This window comes from Poecilia reticulata, linkage group LG5 (assembly GCF_000633615.1).
Source record: "Poecilia reticulata strain Guanapo linkage group LG5, Guppy_female_1.0+MT, whole genome shotgun sequence".
Classification (NCBI taxonomy): Eukaryota; Metazoa; Chordata; class Actinopteri; order Cyprinodontiformes; family Poeciliidae; genus Poecilia; species Poecilia reticulata.
Window position 1 is genome coordinate 24,887,016 of NC_024335.1, and position 25,234 is coordinate 24,912,249.

General features: G+C 38.0%; 5 protein-coding genes across 13 annotated transcripts in view; 3 read left to right on the top strand and 2 right to left on the bottom strand.

The window, feature by feature from the left end:
* The window catches only part of LOC103465282 (signaling threshold-regulating transmembrane adapter 1), a 16,353-nt gene extending 8,741 nt beyond the window's left edge, over positions 1-7,612 (bottom strand). Inside the window, exon 1 of one of the 2 annotated variants that reach the window (XM_008409946.2) lies at positions 7,534-7,612. The gene's annotated coding sequence lies outside the window, so the exon portion shown is untranslated. Of the gene's footprint in view, positions 1-2,431; positions 2,511-7,533 lie in introns of those variants that run through there. The other variant, XM_017304656.1, reaches the window with a different exon arrangement.
* On the top strand, positions 471-6,118 carry LOC103465281 (translocon-associated protein subunit alpha-like). Its single transcript, XM_008409942.1, has 9 exons — positions 471-604; positions 1,763-1,881; positions 1,960-2,053; positions 2,183-2,310; positions 2,496-2,630; positions 3,682-3,758; positions 4,336-4,414; positions 5,216-5,309; positions 5,436-6,118. The coding sequence occupies exons 1-9, from the start codon at positions 535-537 to the stop codon at positions 5,495-5,497; spliced, it is 858 nt and encodes a 285-aa protein (XP_008408164.1). The 5' UTR covers positions 471-534; the 3' UTR covers positions 5,498-6,118.
* An 82-nt stretch (positions 7,613-7,694) lies between the features above and the next one.
* LOC103465283 (neuritin-like) lies at positions 7,695-13,629 on the top strand. Its single transcript, XM_008409947.2, has 3 exons — positions 7,695-7,922; positions 9,692-9,845; positions 11,068-13,629. Exons 1-3 carry the CDS (start codon positions 7,871-7,873, stop codon positions 11,294-11,296), a joined length of 435 nt encoding a protein of 144 aa, XP_008408169.1. The 5' UTR covers positions 7,695-7,870; the 3' UTR covers positions 11,297-13,629.
* A 1,122-nt stretch (positions 13,630-14,751) lies between these two features.
* Positions 14,752-22,336, bottom strand: sys1 (SYS1 golgi trafficking protein). Its single transcript, XM_008409948.2, has 4 exons — positions 22,174-22,336; positions 20,891-21,149; positions 20,740-20,807; positions 14,752-19,094 (listed from the first exon to the last, which is right to left on the bottom strand). The coding sequence occupies exons 2-4, from the start codon at positions 21,050-21,052 to the stop codon at positions 18,857-18,859; spliced, it is 468 nt and encodes a 155-aa protein (XP_008408170.1). The 5' UTR covers positions 21,053-21,149; positions 22,174-22,336; the 3' UTR covers positions 14,752-18,856.
* A 1,137-nt stretch (positions 22,337-23,473) lies between these two features.
* LOC103465285 (acyl-coenzyme A thioesterase 1-like) overlaps positions 23,474-25,234 on the top strand; it is a 10,747-nt gene continuing 8,986 nt past the window's right edge. The window contains exons 1-3 of one of the 8 annotated variants that reach the window (XM_008409951.2): positions 23,474-23,726; positions 23,839-23,922; positions 24,315-24,465. In XM_008409951.2, coding sequence (XP_008408173.1) covers positions 24,354-24,465 — 112 coding nt within the window. In that variant the 5' untranslated portion in view covers positions 23,474-23,726; positions 23,839-23,922; positions 24,315-24,353. Of the gene's footprint in view, positions 24,500-25,234 lie in introns of all 8 variants that reach the window. The other 7 variants (XM_008409952.2, XM_017304654.1, XM_008409950.2 and 4 more) reach the window with 7 other exon arrangements.

Below are 25,234 nucleotides of genomic sequence, written 5' to 3' on the forward strand. Positions count from 1 at the left end.
GGATGGATGGATGGATGGATGGATGGATGGATGGATGGATGGATGGATGGATGGATGGATGGATGGATGGATGGATGGATGGATGGATGGATGGAATTTTGATCAATATATTTGATACATATTAATGATTTTGATGATAGCATTTGACAAGATGTGATTTTTATTGTTTGTTTCAGAATTGGTGACCTTATGATGATGGAAATCACTTTGAACTGCTATACAAATAAACTTGATTTGACTTTTGGTGACTCATATTTGTGATTTCTGTTTTTATTTTATTTACTCTTAATTTTAATTTTTTTATATTTTAATCAATTTGTATCTTTAATAAATGTGATGAATGATCATATTAATAATAGTAATAATTATTTTATTTTATTGTATTGTACTATCTGATTTCCGAGTTGCCTTTGAACGCACCGCAGCCTTCCAGAGGCGGTTCCTCCCCCTCTTCTCCCTCCTCCTGCTCGCGCGCTGCCCTCTCTTCTCCCTGGCGCTGATGTGTTACTAACGTCAGCCTGTAAGTCTGCTAAAATGTTTGGTTTCGGATCAAAACTGCTGCTGCTTTTTCTGCTGGCCTTCCCCTGCGGATTAATATCAGTCGGTGAGTGTTTATTCCCTCTTCATAGCAGAGTTTTGGTTTCTCCTCGCTTTTTGTTAGCCTTTAAAAAAGTTGTCAGTCCATATTGACGTGGCACAGCCACTAAGCTGCGCAGGGGGAACCAGCTGAACCGCTGCATGAAGTGCTCCTACAACTAAATGTACGCCTATTTTTCTTGTAAACCCATTATAGCAGAGTCAAAAACGCAGCTCATTGGTGACCTAATTGAATGGAAATGACCGCCGCTTATAAATTATAGTAAAAATCATCCCATAATTAAGTTGCTTTATTTGGTATTTCACGTTTCTGGTTTTAGAGATATTGGGGTTGCAACAGCAGCTGCAGCAGCTCCCCACGCTGGGACACGTCATCATAGATAAGACGGGGACCTCACTTTGTTTCTCCATTCACTGACACATTCAGGGTCTGCCTTTCTGCTGGTCATTTCAGCCTGCCAGCTTGTTTCAGAAGCATACACAGCAAATAATATCACTTTAACCTTCAGTTTAGCTAGAATATGCCAACTTTTCCACTGATTTTGGTATCGCTCATAAAAGAGAAAGTTCAGAAGAGTGCTTGAACTTTTCACAACAATTTGTCCAGATAAGCGTATGCCTTTAGGATTATTCTGGACATTATTTTTTTTTAAGTCAGATTTGTTATTTAAGTGAGGGAAAAGTGTTGCCTATTTGGAGCCGTATGGGAAGCAACAGGTGGGGGTGGGACCTCACTGTGTTGCTCAGGGTTCAAAAAGACAGATAAAATTCTGGTCTTCATTTTTCTGATTATTTTTTTTATTTGTATTTAAATCATAGATAAGACATAAATATCAATGAAAAAAATATGAAAATGTTTTCAGTTATTAATTATTTAACCATATAATGTAGTTGTGACCATATTCATAACACCAAAGTCTAATTACTTTTGTATGCAGCCAAAAATATTCTAATATATGTTTTAATTTTTCTGTACTAATCTTGAATTAAACTGAAAATCATGTTAATTAAAGGACTGTATTCTTCTTATGACCTGCTAATAACCAGGGTTTTGCTGAGTATAATATTTAATCTGAACACATAAACAGCTCATCTCTAAGCCTTAAAGCTGGCCACCTGCAGCCTTCCTGTGGTTCTGACACTTTGCTGCTTTCTGTTTTTAAAGGTCAAGTCTCTGCACAGTCAGACTCGGCCGAGGACGCTACTGACGATGCAGATGCTGCAGTAGACGAGGAGGAAGATGAAGACGAGATGGTGGTCGAAGAAGATCAGATTCAAAACATGGTACGTAGCGCGTCTGTGGTCGTGTTGCAAAATGTCAAGCGCTGATTCATTACGGTGCGATTCTGTGTTCGCCATCAGGACGGAGGTGAAGATGACTCCGATGAAGCGGCTGAAAAACTTGTAACTTCACACCCCGATGCCGACACTACCATCATCTTCACGACAGGCGAAGGTTGCTCAGTTGTTAATTTTTTTTCTTATTTTTTTATAAAATAATAAAGTAAAATAAAAATGAAATGCTTGCTTAAAGTGATGAAACTGGTTGGTAAATGTAGCTGTTTGGTATTTTTCACGTGTTCAGAGTTTCCAGCCAATGAAATTGTGAGGTTCCTTGTGGGTTTCACCAATAAAGGAGGTCAGACTTTCACGGTTCAGTCGCTGGAGGCTTCTTTCCGTTATCCACAAGATTTCCAGTTCTACATTCAGAATGTAAGAGACGTCTGTGCCCATCATCATCGCACATTTTATACGTATTTATTCACCTCCATATCTAAAATATCTGCCAGAGATTTTTATAAACAAACAATAGGACTAAATATGTTCCGTTTACCTTTTACGGATCTTCTAGTTGACCTTTTTGCTGTAGGTTTGCCTAATCCTGTGTGTGTCTGCAGTTCACAGCGTTGCCCCTGAACACGGCCGTCCAGCCCCAGGCCCAGGCCTCCTTCGAGTACTCGTTTATCCCGGCTCAGCCCATGGCCGGACGGCCCTTTGGTCTTGTCATCCTCCTCAACTACGTGGATCCTGAGGTGAGGGGAAAATTGTTTCTTGTTTTGGCAGAACAAACAGCTCAAGATTTGGTTGCAATCTAAATGATCACCACTAGATGTCATTTTATTTTTTTTACTTTTTGGGGGTTTTTTGTGTTTTATTTTGACATATAATAATGTGTGGTTTAAAGCTCACCTGAAAATGTTTGTGATTAGTGAAACTAAAGAAAAATTCAGTCTGAACACAGCAGTTCTACCGTTTTACTTCTGTTTATTTTATAATTAGTTGTGGTTGCGCTTTACAACTACTACATTTCACTTAGTTGATTTCCTTTGATAATGCTCAAATGTCCTCAAATATCCTTGATATTTATACTACTTTTTTGTTTTGTATTTGGAAAGATTTGGTTTTCTCAGGCGGTCCAACACTTTTCATTAGTGTTCTGTCAGCAAAATTTAGGCTAAGTTGTATAGATATTTAAATAAATCAGATTTCAAGAATCAAACCAGAAAGGTCACAATCTAATAAATAAGCTGCAATAAGTATATAAATAAACACATATCTATGTGATTATTCAATTTAAAGAAGAAATGCATAAACAAAGCTATAAATTAAGCTATAAATACAAAATTAAATATTTAAATGTTAAGATTATTCATAAAATTATGACAGATATGACCAATAACGATGAGCTATAGAGATGACAGATAATATTTTGAGATTGGACAAGAAATACTTAATATGCCTTTAGTGATGCTAAAGTCATTTTATTTACAAATTGAATTGTGGATTACATCAAATGTTTGATTATGCATTAAATATTATCAATTAAATTAACGCATTCATTACACTTTCATTTAAAGTATCACATATAAACTTAGTTACTTGGAAAAGCTCTTTTTTCACTGGTACTTTTGGCCTCTTTCTAAAAAGAAATGTAGAAATGAAATACTAATAATGTCTAAATGGTTTAAGATGATATTAAGAGTAGTCTTTCAAATCCTTTTTTTTTTTTCTCTGATGTGTTTGTGAACTGATGCCGATCAAAACAGACACGCATTTCCTTTCTAACCTTTTGTTTTTATTTAGGGCAACACGTTCCAGTCAGCCATTTACAACCAGACTGTCACCATAACGGAGCGAGAAGACGGACTGGATGGAGAAACGTAAGGCCTTTGACTGACATGTCAGTCATATCCTGTCACTGACATACTTACAGATATGAACACGTAGATAAGGCGCGTTCTCTCCTGCTGCTGCAAAGTTTGCAAAGTGCAGAAATACAAGGAAGACAACGAGCAAATGCATTACTCTGAAAGTACTGCATGGTCATTAATGGACAAATTTGAGCGATTAAACCAGTTTATGCAACTCAGTTCTGTCTAAATTATTCATAGTCACATTAGTTTTGCAAGCTTTCCCTTATTTGTCCTTTCAGCTCTTATTCACAGCATCAGCTCCCCCAGAATATTAAAAAGCTTGTAACAACCCGTCAAAAAGGTGTGAAAATGACACAAAGGAACGAGACGTGTGTGTTGAGCTGCTGCTACACGAAGCACAAACTGTCTGTGGGAAACGAGATGAGCAAATAAATCTCACCTTCCTCAAATCTCACGGGGAAAAAAAATACAATTTGTTCTGTGGGTTGTCTACGGAACAACAACACGCTCCTTAATGCTCTGTTTAATTACAGTGTGCCTGTAATTCATCAGGTAAAGAAATTATTTTGTTTTGTGTTTGCAGGATGTTCATGTACGTGTTCCTGGGTGGGCTGGTGGTCCTGTTACTCTTTGGGATGTATCAGGTTCTGGAGAGCAGAACGGTATGCGATTCCTCAGTAACTTGGACTATTTTGTTCTGTGAATGTATCGACACATGAACTTGATAGACTGAAGTAGATGGGATGAGGAAGTCACCTTCCTTTTATGTCGGGAAATGCAATAAATAGATGTTCAAGACGTCAGTGACTACAAAAGCTACATTGTGTTTGTATTTCTTCTAAAACTTGTGGTGAGATTATTTATAAAACTTAGCGCCTTGCAAAAATGATGATGTTTATTGAATATCATCATTGAGCTTTTATTTAAAGCCACAAACCTCAGAGGTTTTTTTTGTTTGCTTTTTTTAGATTTAATGTGATAGATTAACAAAGTAGCGCCTTATTGTGAGGTGGATGGACAAGGATGCCTGTTCTTTGTGTTTTTTTTACAAATTAAAGTCTGAAAAGTGAGGCTTGCACTTTTATTTAGCCCCTCTGAATACTTTGAAGAGCAACATTTTACTGCAACTACAGATGCAAGTTTTTTCGGAGTATCCTCAACAGGAACTTCTACCTCAGTGTAAAGTGTCTTGCATGCTTCAGTTCCTACTCTTTATTTAGCTCCGTCCATCTTTAAATCTACTCTTTCTGAGAAACAAAACAAACAGCTGAAGGCAACACTTTCCTGGTTTTCATTTGAAAAAAAGCTCGACACTGGGATTCTTCTTCCTCGCCACGATCTGATCCTGCACTACATCGTTTCCATCTACAGATCCCAACTAAACACACTGAACTTCAGAGGGTATTGATACTGTAGCAGGGCCTTTTTCTAATGAGTGTCATCTTTGGTTTTGTTCTCTGCAGAGGAAACGGCTTCCTGTGAAAATAGAGAAGGGCACAACTGGAGCGAACGACGTAGACATCAGCTGGATTCCTCAGGAGACTCTCAACGCCATGAGTATGTTGCATCTTATTATAGACATAATAAAAGTCACAGTTTCATATTAGTTTCAGTTAGTTATATAGTTTTGTTGTAGTTTTTTGCTGATTAAAATAAAATCTGATTCTTCATAAATTTTTACAGAACCTTCGCCAAAAACATCCCCACGGAAACGAACCAAAAGGGCAGCCGGGGTCGACCAGTAAGCCCTACTGGTCATACTGGGCAGAATCCACGTTCCCATTCACTAAGGATCGACAGTCTGAAGCCTATAGACCGGCTCTCATCAGAGCGCGGCCATTTAAACACTAACAGGACATTTAACTAAGTTTTAAAGCTGCATTTTTGTAAAATCATGGTTTAAGCAGTGAAATGTGCAGACCGCCATATGGATGCTGCGACGCCTGAGCTGAATGTGGAGGTTTAATCAGGATCAGATAAATTGACTTGAAACCAGAAGTATTGAATTTGTAGATCAAGTTTCTGTCAATCCAGCACCTCTGTGCCTTATTTACACCCGAACTTTGCTGCCCTGCAAAGAGTGAATGGTAAACACCAATGTGTCCGTCTGGTTTTAACACTGTGACACGGGGACTTTTGTTTTTAGATGTTTCTTTAAGAGAGTAATAACAGCAGCTGCATATCCTATGACAATCTTCTGCCAGCGTTTCCTTGTTTACCTGTTTTTTTATTTTCTCCCCTCGAAGATGGAGGCTCCTTCAGCATTTCAGCCTCGTCACGCAGCGTCATTGTAGCTCTCAGGTTGTTTGCTATCATTTTTATAAAACCGCCTTTTGAAAAAGCAATAAAAGAACAAAGGAGGTGTTTTTCCTGTTTCTTTTTTTGGAATTGTTATCACAGTATTTTATGACACTGCTATTTCATTTGCTTGTGTTTATTTAGTATATTTTACAGTACACAAATTATTAGTGTATAATTTAGTGTATAATACCTCTTACCCTAATTATGCCGAAGATATCCAGTTGTACATTTCTTTTTTAAAGCACATTTTTCCCCTTCATAGGTTTCCAAATCTGGAGAATTATCAAAACTGAGTAAACATATTTGGTTTTCCAGACTTTTTTCCATTTAAAGATTTCTTAAACAGAAATCTGTTTAAGAAATGTTTTACACATCTGTTTTACACATCGGTGTTTTGTGTCCACTCATAAAGTCAGTAAGTAAATTCAAAATTTTATTACAACATGATGAATACTTTAAAACATTTACATTTATCAGTACAGAGAGAAAACATTCATCCAGTTGTACCGATGTTGAAACAGGTGGACTCGTGACTTTTTCCCAGTTAATTGCTGCTAGTATTTGTTTGGTTATGAGCATTTGGTCATAAAATAACAACCCAAGCTTTGAGTATCTATTGGAGAACTGTAATCTGATCAGATTACAGGGGGAGATGTTAGAAAGATCATCCAGAAGAATGTTGGAAGCTGCAAAAACCCCGGGAATGAGATTAACTTTCACCTCACAGCAGAACAATCACCTCACACAGCCAGCATTAGGCTTGGATCAAAGCATATTTCTGCATTGGAATGACCTAGTCAAAGTCCAGACCTACATCCAATGCAAGATCTTTAGCACAAAGACTTAATCTGACTGAGCTTGCGCTATTAGAAAGAAAAAATATACAAAAATGTCAAATATCTTTGATAGAAACACCATAATGGACCTATAGCTGTGTTTGTAGCAACATGTGTTTCCATTAAAATTGACGTCATAAATATGTCATTTTTATTTGTAGAACATAAATTAAGCCATAAAATTAGATGTTTTAAAAATGACTATAGTGTGGATAAAATATATATATATAATTTTTATTTTATTTTTTACGAAAAGATGGTGTAGGAAAAAAAAATCACTTTCGAAAAAAAAAAGAAAATCATTCTAGGAAAGTGACAATATTAATTAAAACCTAAAAAAAAAAAAAAAGTTGCTCTTTAAAAATTTTACAAGAATAATATAAAATGCCTCTCTTCAAAATGCCAGCTAATATTTGGGACTCTAAACTGGACTCAGGTCAAAAATGCCTCTTTGGAGTTCATGATAGTAATTTGACAAATGTGGAAAAAGTTCAATGGGACGGACATTTCATCATCATCCAACTACTCCCTATCCAGGCTTAGACGACGACAACCCTGCTCTTTGAACGGAGCCTGCTAATTGAAACCGGGGTGTGAAAGAGTTAAAACAGATAAACGAATTGAAGGTCTAGATAATGACTCACAGTTTGTTCAGAGGAGGCTGGAGCGGCTCCGGTAGGTGGGAGCTGTCCGGAGCTGAGGGGGGAGGAGGGGGGCAGCGGGATGAGCTCAGCGCCGCCCAGGGGGCAGGTAACGTCAGCTGTCGGTCGGAGCCGGGAAAAAAAAAAGAGAGAGAGAGAGAGAGAGAGAGAGAAACTGTGCTGGAGCTGCACGCTTCATGAGCTTTTATTTTAGTATCGAGACTCGATAATAAAATAAGCATGGGCAGCTAATCTGCTCCGTCCACGAGAACCAGCGATTCCTCCCCCATCATCCCAGGAGAGTCCCGATCGCGTCCCGCCTCGCTTGAAATGGGATGAAATGGGATTATTCATGTCGACGAAGATCGGATGGATTCTTGCGATCGCCTCTGGTAAAGTAGCGCAAGATGCTGGTTTTATTTGTCCAGAGAAAGGTAGCTATTAATAGTCTAAATGTATTTTTATCTCCGTGCATCCCATCCCTTTGTTGGCTGGGTGGGTGTTATCTTTCTCTGAGCACTGAGTGGATATGTGAGACCTGCACAGTCTCCAGCTGGCTCCGGCACAATCTGCACAACATTCATAGCTTAATATTTAAACAGAAACATAGTTTAACTCCTGTGCCACTTCTGTTGATATCCGTGCGCTTAAGCATTTGTTTTGCGTCCAGCAGAGCGGTAAATAAGGAAACTGTACTCCACTGAGGAAATATCAAACCTGCATGGTGTGCAGATTACTTCATTGTTTTTAGACTCCCTCGAATGAGACCACGCCTCGTACAAGTATTCACACCTCTGAAACTTTCACACATTTGGTCACAAACGTCATAGTATTTTTCTGGGATCTAAAGCGGTGGGGCTACTAATATTAAGCAACGCTTGGGAAGTGGATGGAAAATTATAAATGAAATTTGTAGTTTGTTTTTCAGCTGAAGAAAAGCATCCCCACGCCATGATGCTGCCATGTTTGCTCAGGCTTTAGTGCAGTGTTAGCTTTCACTGGATTTAGTTAGTGTAAACGCTCCAAATGCAGCTTTTTTTTACTTTCTGCTATTTCAACCATTCAGCTTTTACCATATTCTCCTCATTCAGGACCTCATATGTCTTGATTTTAATATCGTCTACGGTTTGTAAAATATTCAGATCTTTGTGATCATCTTCAGCCCCATTGACAAAAATGGGGCAAAAATGAATGAAATGAAAGAGCGCAAAACTCTGCGCTCTTTCATGGCTAAGTGCTTCCAGATCCTTCCAGCTGGAAGCACTGTTCATACTTTAAAATGTAGTCATGTCCGTCAACTACTTCTGTTTATTTCACCTTTTTCATATCTTTTACAGATTAAATGACATCCCTCTTCAAGTTTTTGCTCGCATTAGCTCTGCAGTTCCCAATCTAACCCAGCTTCTTTCTTTCCTTTCCTTTTTTCTTCCTTCTTTTCTTTTTTCTCCCTCCCTTCCTAATCCATTCCTCTATTACTGGAGAGTCCATATTTCTCACTTTTTTTTCTATTATTTTTGTCAAATACTTGTCTTCCAAATTTATTTTACCGCCTTCCCAGTTTTAAATAAAGCCCTCCTTCACTTTTCACACAGACCTGCTGCTGTATCTTCACTCAAAGCGTGATTCACTCACAGTTTCCAAGTTTGTCCCAGGGGCAGCCAAATCTGCACCCACACCTATAACTTTTAAAGTAATTGATTAACAAGTGGATGACGTCCAAACCCGCTCAAATGTTTAAACTACTCCAAAACTTTGACCTTTTTCAGCTGTCTTCCTTGGTTTTGGTGACTTTTCACTAATGATCTCTGGCAAATCTCTTGCAAAGCATCTTGAGAAAAGAGCTACAGGAAATTGGTTGCATTGGATTTTATTTAGGATTATCAAGGCAAAATGGCATAAATTCTGTAATAATTTATGCCTTTCACTTATTTTTTTTAGAAAAATAAGTGAAAATCCTGTTCATTTCTCCGCAAAATGATTCATCATTTTATAATCTATATCATAAAATCTTAGTAAATTGCATCGTTATTTTGTGGTAAAACATTACGAATAGCTTCTTTGAGACTGTGCTCGCACTTAGTGGTTTCTATATTTAAACGTGTCAGATTGTAGGGTATATTTATCCAGACCCGACAGGTTCTGTCTCCGCTCTGTTTTGCAGCTTTCCTGTTCCTCGCGGCGCCTGCAGGCAGCGTAGATGTGAGCTGTGAGAACGTATACCGGGACTTTTCTGAGTGCGTCCTGGAGCTGGGGGAGAGCATGGACAACTACCAGGAGAACGTGACCAGCGAGCAGGGAGTGGCGGCCGTCTGCAGGTGCCAGCAATAACTTTATGTTATTTTATTTAAAAAATAAATAAATAAAAATGGCCGGGCGGTGACGTATGAGCATCTGAAAGGGTTTCTGAAAAAGTTTGAAAAAAAATATGTGCCTTGAATTAAGTATTTTCAGGATCTGGATTAGAATGGAAAGGGTACACTCATTTTCACACTTTATTCCTTTTTGTTTTCTAAATGTTTCTAATCATTCAATTGTTTATTTATTCTTTATTCTTTGTTTTCCTCATTCTTCCTTCCTTATTTCACTTCTTTTCTTCCTTCCACCTTGCTTTTACTCCTTTTTTATCTTTCTTCATTCTTTTTCTACCTTCCCTTCTTCTGGTTTTCTTTTTGTCTTTGTTTCTTCCATTCATTATCCAGAATTTCCTTCACTTCCTTTATTTTTCTTCTGTTTTCATTGCTTTCCTTCCTTCTTTTCATCCTTCAACTTTGTGCTTTTCCTTCTATCTCTCCTCGCTTAAAAGACCTGCCATTCTTGATGGGGTTTTACATTTTTTAAATAACCTATAAGGTCTGAGAAAACTGGAAGACGATGTCTATAAATCAGATTTTTTCATAGTGAAAATGTTTATGTCTCATTTAAAATTTGTCTAAGGATGGATAGCAGTCTTACGTTTTCAAGGGATATTGAGTTTAATCTAAAACCTGCAGGAACCTTTATTTACAGACAACTAAAACTGATTTTAGAGTTTAATCTGATGGAGTGAATTCAAATCTAAATCATTTTACCAACATTTCAGCTTAATAAGTACAACTGGATGTTATAATGAAGATAAATATTCATGTCATAAGCAAATACTGCAGAGAGGGGAGCAGATGCTGCAATCTCAGAGGGAGAAAGGAGAAATGAGTGATACTGAGACACAAAGCCGTTGTGCTAAATAATTTATGACTCCAGTGCAGCCGTAGTGAAATTTCTTCGCCACAAACTCCACATCCCTGGTAGTTTACCGAAGGCAAAAATTTGCACTTTTACACGGCTTCTGCCGAAAATTGCCCACTTGTAATATCATCTTCGAGATGCTGTCTCGCTCCCGGATGCGGTTGCCGTGGCAACCAGCGCTCGGTTTGACTCACTCGAGGCCATCTGAGCAACAGATTACTGGCAGTTATTAATCCACAGACGCCGCTGCCGCCGCCGAATTCGTGAAGAGCTGTCGCCGGTCCAGTTTCTGACCGTCCTTCGTTTTGCCCGCAGCCACTGGGAAGCCTTCCACACGTGCGCGCTGACGGCGCTGTCCGACTGTCAGCAGGAAGTCAGCTCCATCTGGGAGACCCTGAAGCAGGACTCCAGGAAGATCCGCTTCCAGGGAAGCCTGTTTGACCTGTGCAGCCCCAGCTGTGCCCCCAGCGCCCGTCTGCCCCTCGTCGCCCTCGTCCTGCCTCTGGTGCTGGTCCTGACCGGGCCGAGCGGCGCCTCTGCGTAGACGGGACGCGGATGGGGGTACCGAGGGTAGGATGGACAGGGCTCGGTTTCTTTTTTTCATGAGTTTCAGTACGTCTGAGCTCAGACTTAATGCCAAGGATTTAAAAGGTTGAAATGTTTTTAAAGGATTTTTTTTTCTTTTTTACACTGAGCTGTTTTTTTGTGTGGCAGGACAATCAATTTAGTTTGGCCGATAGCTTCAAGTCTTCTGATAATGATAAAGCCTATTTCTTTATTAAATAGAAGCTTAGGAGGGAAATAAAAAGTGCATTTTTGAACATGGAAAGCATTATAGTAAATGACTTTTGGTCCGAAACTAGTTTACCACACCTGATTTTTAAAGTTTTAACTTGATTTTCTTAAAAAATATAAATAAATAAAAGCTTAACCTGCCAGCTAGCATATGTGTGGGGGTCTCATATCATGGGGTTTGTTGGATTTTGTCTTGATAAATCAACATCAAACCTATGGAGGTAATAATAAACGGGACATCATTTAACCTGAAGTCTTCCTGTTTCCGGCCAATTTCCCAGCCATGTGAGCCCCATATGTGAATGCTGGCTGGCTGATGGCACATTTACTAGATCAAAAGTCAACAACCACAGAATAAAACATATCAAACATGCAAATTAAGCAAATGCTAATTGTTGATTTTTATATTCACAAGCTTGTTTTTTTTTTTGTTTTGTTTTTTTATTGTTTGTGCACTTCCCGGATTTTTAGTCTTTTCTAAACACTAAGATAAGCACACATGCAGAAGCTGGGCATGTGAACATCATATTTTTAGATTACAGCTGCTTAAAAAAGCATTCATATCCCTTAAACCTTTGCATGTGTCACGCCTTTGTTGCATCTTGCACGCGTCCTCTAATAAAACCTCTGAGGTCTTCGCAGTTGCATTGCGAGCTCCATGCTGTGAAGAAATGCATCCCCGCAGCATGATGCCACCTCCACCATGTCTCCCATTAGGGCTGGTGTGTTCAGGGTGAAGAGCAGCGCTCTCTGAAAAACCTGAGAAGCATTCACAGAACAGATGGAGCCTCCTTCTCTTCTTTAGTGGCGTCAGAGTACAGAGGCTGCAATGCCACATCTTAACGTTAAATCCTAACGCAGCACGTTAAAGTTTGACAGAATGCAAACCAGTTTAGGGGGTATGGATGTTTTTTTTCACTGTAGACGAACATGGAGCAACACTTCCAAATTAAAATATCTCTGCTGCCTGCCCTGTGCTGTCATCTGGAAGAGAAACACTTCAGACTTAGAGAAACGAGCTCTCTGATTAGAAATCTATCTGAATCTGTTTTAAATCAAACATTTCTTTTCCTAACCGTGCTGCTGGGGGAGGAAGCTGTGTTGTCGTTTACACACTGCTCATATATTATACATGGATAATATATGAAACATGTATTGTTTGTGCACTTCCCGGATTTTTAGCCTTTTCTAAGGCTAAAAATCTTAGCCTTAGAAGATTTTTAGCCTTAGAAAATAGGTGAGCTCTCCTATTTTCAAAAGGAGAGCTCACCTTTTGAAAATAAAAGGCATGTGTTGTCTTGAAACTGAAAGTGTAATAAGAACATGCATGGCTAGAGCGGTGCATTGTTACTCTATGTGCTGATTAATCTTTATTTGGAGTAATGAGAGCGTTGCGCAACATCCAGACATGGCAACTCAAGCGCCATCTAGTGAGGTCTGCTTCTGGTTCCTGACTCATTTCTACCGTCACATCAGTTCTTTTAGAGGGCAAAAGAAAGTTTGGCCTCATTTTTCTTTTCATACCACGTGAAGCTAAATATAAACATTAACTGGATTTAATTACCTCTGCTCAGATGCCGTCATAGCAACACAGGCAAAGAATAAATCATGTTTAAGTGTCTCTAACTTTTTAAAAACCTCTATCAGCAGGGCAGTTTTCACTACATTAAATACTTTATATATTACATATGGTTTACCCCCTACTGCAATTCAAAAATTATACACGTTTGGTTCGTAGATGCAGGTGGAGACTTTTAATTTGTAATCGGGGTAAAAATTGTCACCAGCATGATTTTCTTGCACAGGAAAATGTAAAGTATAACACAACATACTCATATTTATGTGACTTAGTTTTAACAAAAGGTAAAATCAAGTTTATCCAGAGACTTTTACTGAAAAGGCAACATTGCTGCACCCAAGTCAGCTTTTATTCTTTCTTACACGTGGCTAAATATAGCCAGCGTTTTGAAAGACAGTGACCCAAATCCTGTTTTTATTACTGAAAGTAAATTTATTCAATCAAGTCCAAAAGAAACTGAAAACGACATGTATTTCTTTTAATACAGCAAACATGCAAAATTACAGTAAGCAGTTAATTTCTACAGAAGATCTCAAATAAAAATTTTGAGGATGATCTCAGAAATTTTCTACAACAAATCTTGGAGATTTTTGAATTTCAAATGTCAACATTTTCTTTTGAATTTTTTCTAGAAAATTTCGGAGATTAATCGCAAAATTGTTTTCATTCATTTTGGATCTACATTGGTTACTTCATTTTCTTGATTTTATGATTTTTTGTTTTTGATTTTTGTTTGTTTTTTTGACTCTACAATTTTGGCCCATGCAGCAAAAAGTTTGGACACCCCTGACATTTAATGAGGAGTCGCACACTTGCCACATCTCCCCTCAGAACAGTTTACATTATTAATGGCATAAACTCAACAAGGCGTAGAAAATTTTCCTTTGAGGCCTAAAATGTGTTTCAAAGATTTAAAGATCCAGACGAGTTCATACATTCTATTAAACTGATTTAACCAGGGCTAATAAGGAGTCAGGGAGGCATTTGACAAAGTGCTTATTTCTAAAAATGAAAATAAAATCAAACATGTTGTGTACAGGGTTGTACCTCTTTTAACCGTCCATGTAAAGCTATTTGGCCTCCTGCCTTAAGTCACATCTGTCATTGTAATAATTACCTGTATGATAACTGGAGTGTGACTGTCTGCACGTCTCGTGAAATGTTGCTTACCTGCAGTGGAAACGTGAACAAAATACAAGCGGGGGCTTTGGAATGAGAAATTAAATGTGAAGTCATTTAATGTGTATGAAGAATCCACTGCGTTTCCTCAGTTCAGCCCATATCGACAAAAATAATTTAAAACCAAACTGTAGATCTCACATTGGTGTTTAAGAAAATCAGTACAAAACACATATAGGACCCATATGATCACAAACTGTACCCATACAACATGACAAAGCCATGTGGGGGAGTAAAGATTGAATAGTTGCACCTGATTTATACAATGCCACAAAACTAATTCATGGCAATAGGAGAGGCCCAACAATTGTAATAAAAACTCTGCAACCAGCACTTGGAAATGCAAGTTTTATAAACTGAGTTCTGCAGTTTGAAGTTACATAACTAACACCGTTCCCACTCATCTGGTACAAATACAATGTTTCAGCTGTCTGTAATCGTCCATCTTTTTTTTTTATTCTTCTACCACTGCAAAAGGAAGCAAGTGACAGTGACCTGTTTAACATGCGTTTGCTCAAATTAGACCAAAATTGTGCATATTTCTTTTAGTACAGATGGTCCTACCAGGTGTCTGCAACTGATTTTGTTTTTCCTCGCATGATATTTTATGACCAGGTGTCAGAAAAACAGTTGATTTTAGCTTGGACGTCACGTAAGGTGGCCTGTGCATGAACTGTAACAGCATCCTTTGTTACGCAGATTTGTACTATCCCCACTCCTGTCGCCTCGTTATCTCCTGAGCATGTTTGTTCTAGTTGATTCGACTTATTTAACGTTTTAAAAGAGTAAATATCATGTCCATCCATTGTGTGCCTGGTGGTGAAACACAGAAAAACAGTCATCTTCTTTAAGCATGAGCAATATCATGGGAGAGAATCTTTATCCCTTCATATGCGTTTGATGAAAGCATGAAAATGATCGTGATCATGCACACAGTAAAAGTACAATAAGTTTTGAAGAGAGTTTAATCATAGGAAGAACTTCTGAATGTAAAAAAAAATGTTCAGTATGTTTTCTCTCTTTTTTCTTTTTTTTTTTTTTACACATTTACAAAACTCTGTAAAGCAATATATGGAAAAATGTAGTAACTATAACAATAAAGCACAAATATTAAACACAAGACTTTTTGTGTGCATTAATGTTTAGGTTGTTTTCAGGACATTACAGTAAAATTTGTTGCAACTTCTTCATCACACCGTCTCAGTTTCTCATCCAGCAGTGAGCTGGTAATGAGGATCACAAATAGCTTTAGTTTTCACTCGTTAGCGCTCGCCCATCTGCTGCTTTCCACCTGGATACGTCCTGCAGAGGCAAAGTGACGGATCACGGCCTGTAGTGGAAAAACCTCTTAAGAGGTAACGACATGTTCATGATGCGCACCTCATTAGAGAAACTATCTTTGTCTGGAACATAATTAGATTTCCAGGCCGTTCCTGGTGAACAAATACTGCAGCAGCAGCAATGAGTCATATGAATGGAAAGATCAGTAGGTGTTAATATATACAAAAAAAGTTTTCTTTTCAAAAAATATCTCATTTGGTGATGACTGCAAGTTGCATGGTCTTCTTATTTGGGGCTATGCTTCTGTAAATCCAAAACTTTTCAACCTTCTTCTCTTAAGTTGAGACGAAAACCTTTTAAAATCATAACGTACTAAGAAAAATTCTGTATAAAATATAAATGACACCTGACCTAACAACTGCTTCCACCTTTGGCAGGAAAAACTGCCATCAAACATTTGCCAGGAAAAAATTTTAAATTTCTCATCAATGTGGAGGATTTCGTCTCACTGCACTGTTTTAATTCAGTCACAATGGTTCGTTTTTGACCTGCTTTACATCACTCAGCATCTAAATCTCATTTGGGACTTTGACTAGACTAGGCTACTCCAAAATCTCTCTTTTTTTTAAGAAGTTCAAAGTTGAAACTGCTCTTTTGCTTAGTAACTGGTACATTTGTTGCATTTTGCAGGAGGAAACTTGCTCCACATCCTGGATGTTATTCTGTTTACTTAAAAAGGAAAAGCAGGGACAGATCACTGAACTGCACCAGAGCATGTTTAGCTCAGAACATCGACTAACGCTTCCTGGCAAACACATTGTGGTAAAAACAAAGTACGCTCTCTACTTATTGTATGATTTTAACATAAAAAAATTGTCTGGTAATTTCCTGATTCTGTATCTATTGAAATCCAACCTCAAGTAGACAAAAAATACACACTATCAATTCAAACATGCTGATATTTATTTTAAAAAATGATTGTAAAAATGCCTTGCAAATGGAAAACGAACTGTAACTTATTTGTCTCTCATTAGAGCAAATCTAAATGAGACGTTTTAAGGACTTCTTTGCAGCACAACATTAATGTGTGAACCGTAAGGTCTTCAGCATTGGCCCCCACAATGAGACGCTAACTTATATGGTAGCATCTAAATATCTAAATAGCTTCTCTATTTACTGATAATGACAAATGTTTCATATGATCCAGTCAGTACATCAAATAAACATAAAAGATCTAATATCTCTCCATATATCTCCAGGTTTGGTCACTTACAAATGATGAGCTGTGATATGGACAAGCTATAGAAAGTGTTCTTTTTACATCTGGCTCTAATAAACTTAAAAACATTTTAAATAATTACCATTATTAACAACCAATATTTTATTCAAATGTGTCTAAATGTGTGTATAATCTTGCATTAACCTTAAATGACCCACCTTAAGGTAAAAACATAGTGTGAAATCCTTTAGCATCTTACTACTTGAGATGACACCAGCACTAGTTACGAATCTGTTGGCCAACAATATAAAACCCCATTTTTGAAAACACCAACACTTCGCTGTTCTGCACAGAAAAACCCTACAACTTCCAACTCAGAGATTTCATGTCTTGTCCATATTGATCAAATGGGAAACAGCTCTCTAATTACACTAAAACATTGCATAGTCTGCACTTTCAAAGCTGCAAACCCCAGACTGAGATCATCTGAGTTTGCATCTCAAGACTGAAAAATTCAGCTGGAGTCTCAGAAGCATTACGGAGGCGCTGCTCTAGAAAACGTTGATGTATTCCCCCCCCCCCCGTCGTATTCCCTGTTGTCAGAGCTCAGATGATGGCTGACAAACTGTCCCTAAACGGGCCAGACTGTTCTGCATAATACATAAATACATGCAGACCCAAAGCCAAACAATAATAGCTGTGAAAAATGCAGCGCAAGCTTAACAAGAAAGTCCTGCGATGAGTCTGAATATGCACTTTAATCTCGACTGGCAAAACCAAATCTGATTTCAGTCTTAAAATGTTTGATTTCTAACATAAAAAATGTACAAGATTAGTCCTAGCATTATGGACTGTATGTAATGACACAGTAAAGATACTCATCTACAGAGAAAATGTGTGACAAAAACTGGACATTTGATCAAAAATTGATGAAACCACAAGAAGTAAACCAGTCAGGGAGGCTGACAGTCATCAGATGACTGGCCTGTGAAGTGTGGATGAAAAACCTCTAAGCCTTATGGGAGAATGTGAAGTAATCTGATTAAACCAAACTGGAACTTCGGGGTCACATATCTGGAAAACACGTTTGGCCCCCTGTGAAACAGAGTAGAGGAAGCATCATGCTCCGGGGTTACGTTTTCAGATAAAATGGGTGTTTTTGTCAAGTAGGATAAATACAAATACATATGAAGAGATGACACTTTTCAGCTCCACAGTGAATCCAAACACATTTTTAAATTAAAAATAGAGCGGTGTAGCCAGATAAAAACCGATCGGTGATTTGTGGTTTCGCTGATCCTCTAAATCCGACAGAAAAATCTGTGGATCCACATGAAGACAACTGTGGACCAGAGACCAGGTACATTTAGAGAGCATTGCAAATATCACCTAGTAAAGATGTGTTTTGCTGACAGAATCAGAAGCCTCAACAAAGCATTAGCTTAACGGTGAACGCATTTATGCAACCTGGTTATTGGAGCTTCTGCAGATCGTTTTTCAGTTGAATTTACAGGATTCATCTCACTTTAAAGGTGTTAAAACGATGAATATGACTCATTGTGGTGCCAAATTTTCAAGTGTTAATTTCTTGCTACTAAATTATGTGGCTGTTGAGAGACCCATCAATAAGCTAGGAACTTTATAGTTACTTTATTAACCAGAACCCTGAGAGTTCAGGACTTTATTCCAAGGGGCGCAGGATGTACAGGAGTAAAAACGACTATATTCTACATTTTATACACCATGAACGAGAAGAAGGAACTGAGACAGGATGATAATGTGGACACAGAGTATCATGATGATAAATACATCAACATGAATCAAAGTACAAACTGTAATCAGCTGTAGGGATGATGGTGTGCTTTCAAAAACATTATAAACACAGAAAATACTGTCAAACATTTAATAAGCAGCTACGAATAAATATCCAGTCAGCTGGAGGAAACCTTATAAGACTCGTAACTATTCAGTCCGTCTGTTCACGCAGGCTTATAAACAAGGGAAACAACCTTATCAGCGAGTTCCTCGGGTTTTAAAAACATCTGAACAGTTCACAGGTTCGATTTGGGTCCAGTATTGACCGGGATGGCCCTGAGCTCAGTCCGCATGCACAGGTACTCCCCGATCACGGCCATCAGCGCGATGCACGCCACGTTGACGAGCCACCAGGAGAGCGAGGGAAGGTGGGAGTTGTAGATCCAGCAGCCGATCATGTGGAAGAAGTGAACGGTGACGGTGAAGTCCAGGCACTGCTTCCCCCGGCGGATGAAGAACCACAGACCCAGAGCGCTGTCAGAACATCGACAAGTCATCGTCAGCAAAGTTCAGGGAAAATAATGGTTTTAAAAAGCTGCTGGATGTAAATAAAAATAAAACAAAAAAAATAGTAAAACAAATTGGTGTCGGCTTAACTTTGTTTTGAAGACTAAACATGTTTATTTCAAAGTTGTTTGGGTTTTAAAAAGCTGCTATATGACAAATGGAGAGTTAACACAAAGGAGACTTGACACATTTATTTCTAAAAACGGATGAGTGGGAGGAGGAGGAACAGATCCAAGGCAACAGAATAAAACTCGACTCGCAAGCAAAGGGAAAACGTTTGCTTGCATAAATTTAGAGCAAAACATTAATCAGACAAATCTTCGCTCTGCTGGAAGAGCATTTTGTGCTTCATGTAATAAATCTTGAAACTACAAAACATTTTAAAAGCTGACCTTGAAACGCATGATACTTAATAGCTGCAATTTACTTTTCCATTGACTGCTCTATTTTATATTACTTACATTTTTTAAACAGTTTTTAGTATTTGTCATTTCCTACTCTCATGAAGCACAAATAACCTTTGATCACTGTTAAAATGTTCAAACCAAATCATAAAAAAATTATTTTTCTATCAACTTAAAAACAGAGAAATGCAGAGAAACTCCTAAATCAATGACACCAGTAAAATAGCACTCAGGCCTCCTGAGGTGAAGTCAAAGACACAACCACCCTGAGGGGTGACAAAAGAAACCCTTTAAAAGAAATGTTTGTGGAAGACAAACCAAGTCAGAAGTGGGAAAACCTTTCAATATTTGCGTACAGCTTCAAGTAATTTATTCAACTATAATATCTGTTCTAGGTTTCCCCCAGAAAACTTGCTAAGCCCTGGTGGTCATTCATCCAGCGGCCCGTCGTGTTTTTGAGTTAAAAAATGTTTAAAGTTGACATGAATTTTGAAAACATCACTTGATAAATATGCACTATTGGAAGAATGAAAGATTAAAATCTGCACACCAACTGTAAAGTCTTAAAAAATAAAGCATAAAAAAAAAAAAAAAACTTGCTAAGCCTGGTGGCTCGCCAGGCTTACAATACACTAAACCCTGCCTGTTTGACTGTACTTACTTCCCTGACACCTGGTTATTACACAAACTGCTGAAACGGCGTCAGGATGACGACTAAAATTATTTAATTCACTGAGCTGCCGCTGCTTTTTGCTTCATCTGTTGCCACAGAATCACACATTTCACTGAAAATTACACCCATACTATTTATCTCTGACATTTTCATTACAAATTGAAAGGTGCTTTTGGTCATATGCGAGACACATTTTCAGTGGCTCAGCTTGAGAGATTACTGAAAGTGAACAACTTCATGTAAGCAACAGGAAGAATTGATTGCTGTGAGTCAGTGACTCCAAGCAGTCAACTAGGTTTATATAGAAATAGAAATGTTTTTTGTTTGTTTTTATCAAACTGCCTTATTGTGTAAAATATTTATTGTGAACTGACACTGTTTAATAAAGCTGAACTGAACTGACAAAAAGAAAGGGACAAAAAAGCTTCCATGAGTCTGTGACACCTGAAGGTGGTTTTATATGTAATGAATAGAAAACTTCCTATTGTTCTCATCTGTTTGTGTATGATCTGAAAAAGAAAGCAGATCTTCTCACCAGGTAAGAGAGTTCAAGATAAACGCCATCATCGAGAGCCTTCCCTGCATGGTAGCAAAACCAAGGACCTATTAAAAAAAAAAAAACAAGTAAATCAATAACATGGAGGCTTAAAGGAACAGATGTACCACAAAGAATGAATTTGACCTACTTCATAGCTGAAGATCTGATCTAGGGAGCGACTGCTCTGCACAAGGCTGTCCACGCCAGCCAACCACAGGCCGAGGAAGCTGTAGTAGATGCACTGCATCAACACAATCTGGCAGATAATGAGGACCGGGTCCCAGATGTAGCTCCGGAAGTTGCTGGCCATATTTCACTGATGCTCCACATGCAGGCCCAAAGAGTGCTGGTAACTGGCCCAAAGCATCCACAGCTGGCCCATCCAGTACCACCTGCAACCCTCCAACCTACACCCAAAATTAAATGCATTACTTCACTCAATTTGTATGGTAGCTCTACAAATCTGGTAGAAGGTATGCAGGTAAGTTGAACATATTTTTAAACATTTTGCCCTGACAGCTTCTTTAAAAAACTCAGACATTCACTGTAATAGTAGCATCATGATACATCTTCATAAAGGAAAAAAAAAACATCTGACTATCTTGTAAAAGTATGTTTATCAAGTTATGTTATCTTTCATTTTAAAAGGTAGACGTTGGAATATTAATAGTGGCAGAAATAGCAAAAACTTAAGCAGTATATTGTGTAATATCTGCACGTGTTACATGCATTTGTCTTTGTACTTCTACTTAGATGATGTGTCCAAAACAAAGTATCTTAAATAACAAAAAAGACCACAAGAACAGAAAGATGTCTTGATGCTCTTGCAGCTCTGGGAGAGAAAATAAATGTCTCTGCTCTTGTAGATATTGCATTGACCTGAAGAAATTTTAACATTAAACCTGAGTAGGGATCACCGTAAAGCCTCGACCCTACTCAGGATGTGAATCTGTGCAATTCAAAAGACCAAAGGTCAAATATTCTGCAGGAATTATGGGAGATAGTCAACAAAAATAGGGGGGCGGGGGCTATTACAGTTCATGGATTAGAGAAAACTGATCATAAAAATAAAGTTGCAAGCCTCATTTCTTTGTCCAAATCATTCGTTTTGGTATCATCATTGCACCCCATACAAGATACATTAAAAAAAAACTCATAATCAGTATTAAAGGGCCATTTTAGTGGTTTTAGTTGAACTGGAATATGACTTAAAGCTGCTAGCATACAGACAGCTATTAGCTGACTCCTCTAGAACATTAACACCAACACACGTGATTCCTCGGGGAAAACAAGGAGAAAATGCTCTAACATTTATCCAAGAAAATAAGTTGTATTGCGTTGGGTTTTATACAGTAACAACACGGAAGACGATTAGTGCTAGCATGTCTTTCAGGTTCCGTTTAAAAATGACAGAGACAAAAAGACACATACCTGGAAACTGGACCAGGGACACTTCAGGAGAAATTTCAACTGTAATCTCTTTGGTTCCTCACGGGGTTTAAGAATCTCCAGGGATGAGGTGGAGGTATTGATGGTGGACTAAACCGAGTTCACAACAAAGACGTCACAGCAAAAGACCCGGAAACTAAACTAAACTTCATCTTATTCTGTGAAAGCAGGGAAACGGCGCTGTGGTGCATTACTGCCACCTATCGGTAAAGAGTAGGAAGGTCCATTTCTAGTTTCCGTAGGGTAAAATACTTTTTTTTTTTTAGGGTATCTACTGTGTCCTATGACATGTTTTACATGAGCATAATTGATACTGCATAGCATTGTTTACCTTGTCCAATCCTTTAAATTGAAATTATTTATCTTAAAGTACAAAGAAAAAAACCTACGCTGTTGTCGTAGTTTTGTTGTGTTCTTACTTATGCATATTTAAGTATTTCTTTATTCCTTGTTCAGGATTCTAATTACCTCTAATTGAGGTTTATTCCTAGTAATCTTTCATATTCAATATTTTTCTAAAATTAATATTTATGTTGATATTTACTTCAGCTTTAGCTAAGATTTTTGGCAGTGGAGTCTGACATTCTATGTCCTACTCCTGACTCTTCTTAGGGGGAAAATCGCTTTTCTGTGGACTGTTTCTATTTATTTTCCCTGATATGTGTGATTTTGGTGTTCATTTATCTTTAGCCGCTTTGGAATCAGTTTTTGTACATTTTAAAATATTTTTCTCCTCGCAGTTTACCTTCAAATATTTTTCTTTCATCTTCAAACTTTGTCCTTTGGTCCTCTAATTTTCTTCAAATGTTACTTCTGTATTTTAGAATGAATCATAAATCATGTTTAGCTATATCTAGTGACCATATTGGTGAGTTTGAAGGGGTCATAATCAACAAATATCCACTTTGTCACTTTTAAAATAACACACATCCTCATACTGGATTTTACTTCCAAAAAAGAAGAAGTAATAAGTTCAAACTCAGGCGTGGTGCTGTAATGAAGCTGAAGAGCTTCGGTAAAGAGAACAGACATCAAATAAAAGGAAATATTAATTCGAAATTAACAGTGGGATTCAGTCAACATTTATTATCATTTAATTATGTCATACAGATGTAAATTGACCAACACTTTTTATAAATGTTTTTAACTTTCCTTTCTTTTAAATATCATATTTTTATTATTTACTTGTTCTTTATTTACTTTTCTAACGTAAAATAGAAAAACGTAGAAAGGAGATAAATATTATATCGTGACGTTGCAGCGACGTGTGTCAGCCCCTCCCCTTTCATAATCGCCCCTCAAGCTTTTACTTTAGTTGTGCAGTTCTCTTAATTATTCTCTTTTGTATAAATCTTATACTCGACTGTAAAGAGTTCCGTCAGTGGTAAAGTAACTTTTAATCGATTTCAGGCGTGAACTTGTTCTCCAGATGGAAATTGTGCCGAAAGAGGATATTAAACGTTATGTTTAAACTTTGTGCTCGTTGTTTGGTCGGTGACCCTTCGGTTGAATCTAATATCCTTTTAAAAGGGACAGTGAGTATTCTCTTGGTTGTACATTATGTTTTTGTTTGAGACATGCATTTTGCACATCTGGAGATTACTTTTACTTTTACTGGAGATTACTTTTATGTATTTTCATCATTAGTGTGAAGCTGCGGAACGTCCCTTTAACGCGTGAACATGTGAGGTTTTATCATCGGGTTTTACAGCAACATTCACATTTACTTCAGTAAGTAAATAAATAACAGATATTCAGTGTTGCAAAGATTACCACGATAAAAACAAACTGGGACAAAACAGAACAAAATGTGAAGGGTTTTTATTTAGTTTTTACTTAATTATCGATTTGAATGTATTTGTGTCCAAGCTAGAAAGCAAATACAAACTTATTAATGCTAAAAATGTTCCCAGTGCTTACATAAAGTACAACTTTTTAGTTGCTGTTATTCAAAACACCCTCCTGTGTTGGAACCAAAAGGTCAAAGGTTAATTTCTAACACTTGAGCAACATAAACAAACAGACCGTAGCATGATTACTATTTGACATGTCTTTGTTTTCTACTCACTGAAGTCTTTGGAGTCAGGGAGCAATGCTTTTTCTGGTGTTTCTCTGCTTGATAGTTAGTCATTCCTGTTTGCAGAGCACACAGAGAGGACATCATGTTCAGGACACATGTGAGTGTGAAAGCAATAGGGCGGCTTTCTGGCTTCATCAAGATGAAACCAGACTTCACCACTTGGAGGAAACTAGCAAGTTTGCAGCGGCTCACAGGTGAAGTTATGGTTTCCAGCGCTTTGTTTTACAGGTGAACACATAAGGAGGAAAACCTATAACTTAGAAAACTTCTGTACTTTTATATGAATTTATTATAGTAATTTAATCACTTATCTTCACTGGCTTTTTCTTTCATTTGATTTAAATAATTTAATTAGATTTATTGGTAAAACATGTTTATTTTTAGTTTTTGTATAAATATTTACCTCAAATTCTTCAAATAATGTTGCATCTTTTGATATTTTCATGCTATAAACATGTATTGAAATATTAACGTTAAGATCCTCCCTTTTTGGAGGACACTCCTCTTACTATTTTACTGGGACTGCTCAGGTTTGCCTCTAAAAAAAAGATTTAGATTTAACAAAAAAAATCTAAATCCTTGGGTGGCAGCCCAAGCTCTTCCTTGGGCTGCCAACTTATCGTGGTGGAGGGGTTTGAGTGTCCCAATGTTCCTAGGAGCTATGCTGTCTGGGGCTTTATGCCCCTGGTAGGGTCACCCARGGCAGACAGGTCCTAGGTGAGGAACCAGACAAAGCGCAGCCCGAAGACCCCTTATGATGGAGACGAACTTTGGATCTGGCGTTCCCTCGCCCGGACGCGGGTCACCAGGGCCCCACTCTGGAGCCAGGCCTGGAGGTGGGGCACGGTGGCGAGCGCCTGGTGGCCAGGCATTTACCCACGGAGCCCGGCCGGGCTAAGCCCGAAGAGGAGATGTGGGTCCCCCTTCCAATGGGCTCACCACCTGTCGGAGGGGCCAAAGGGG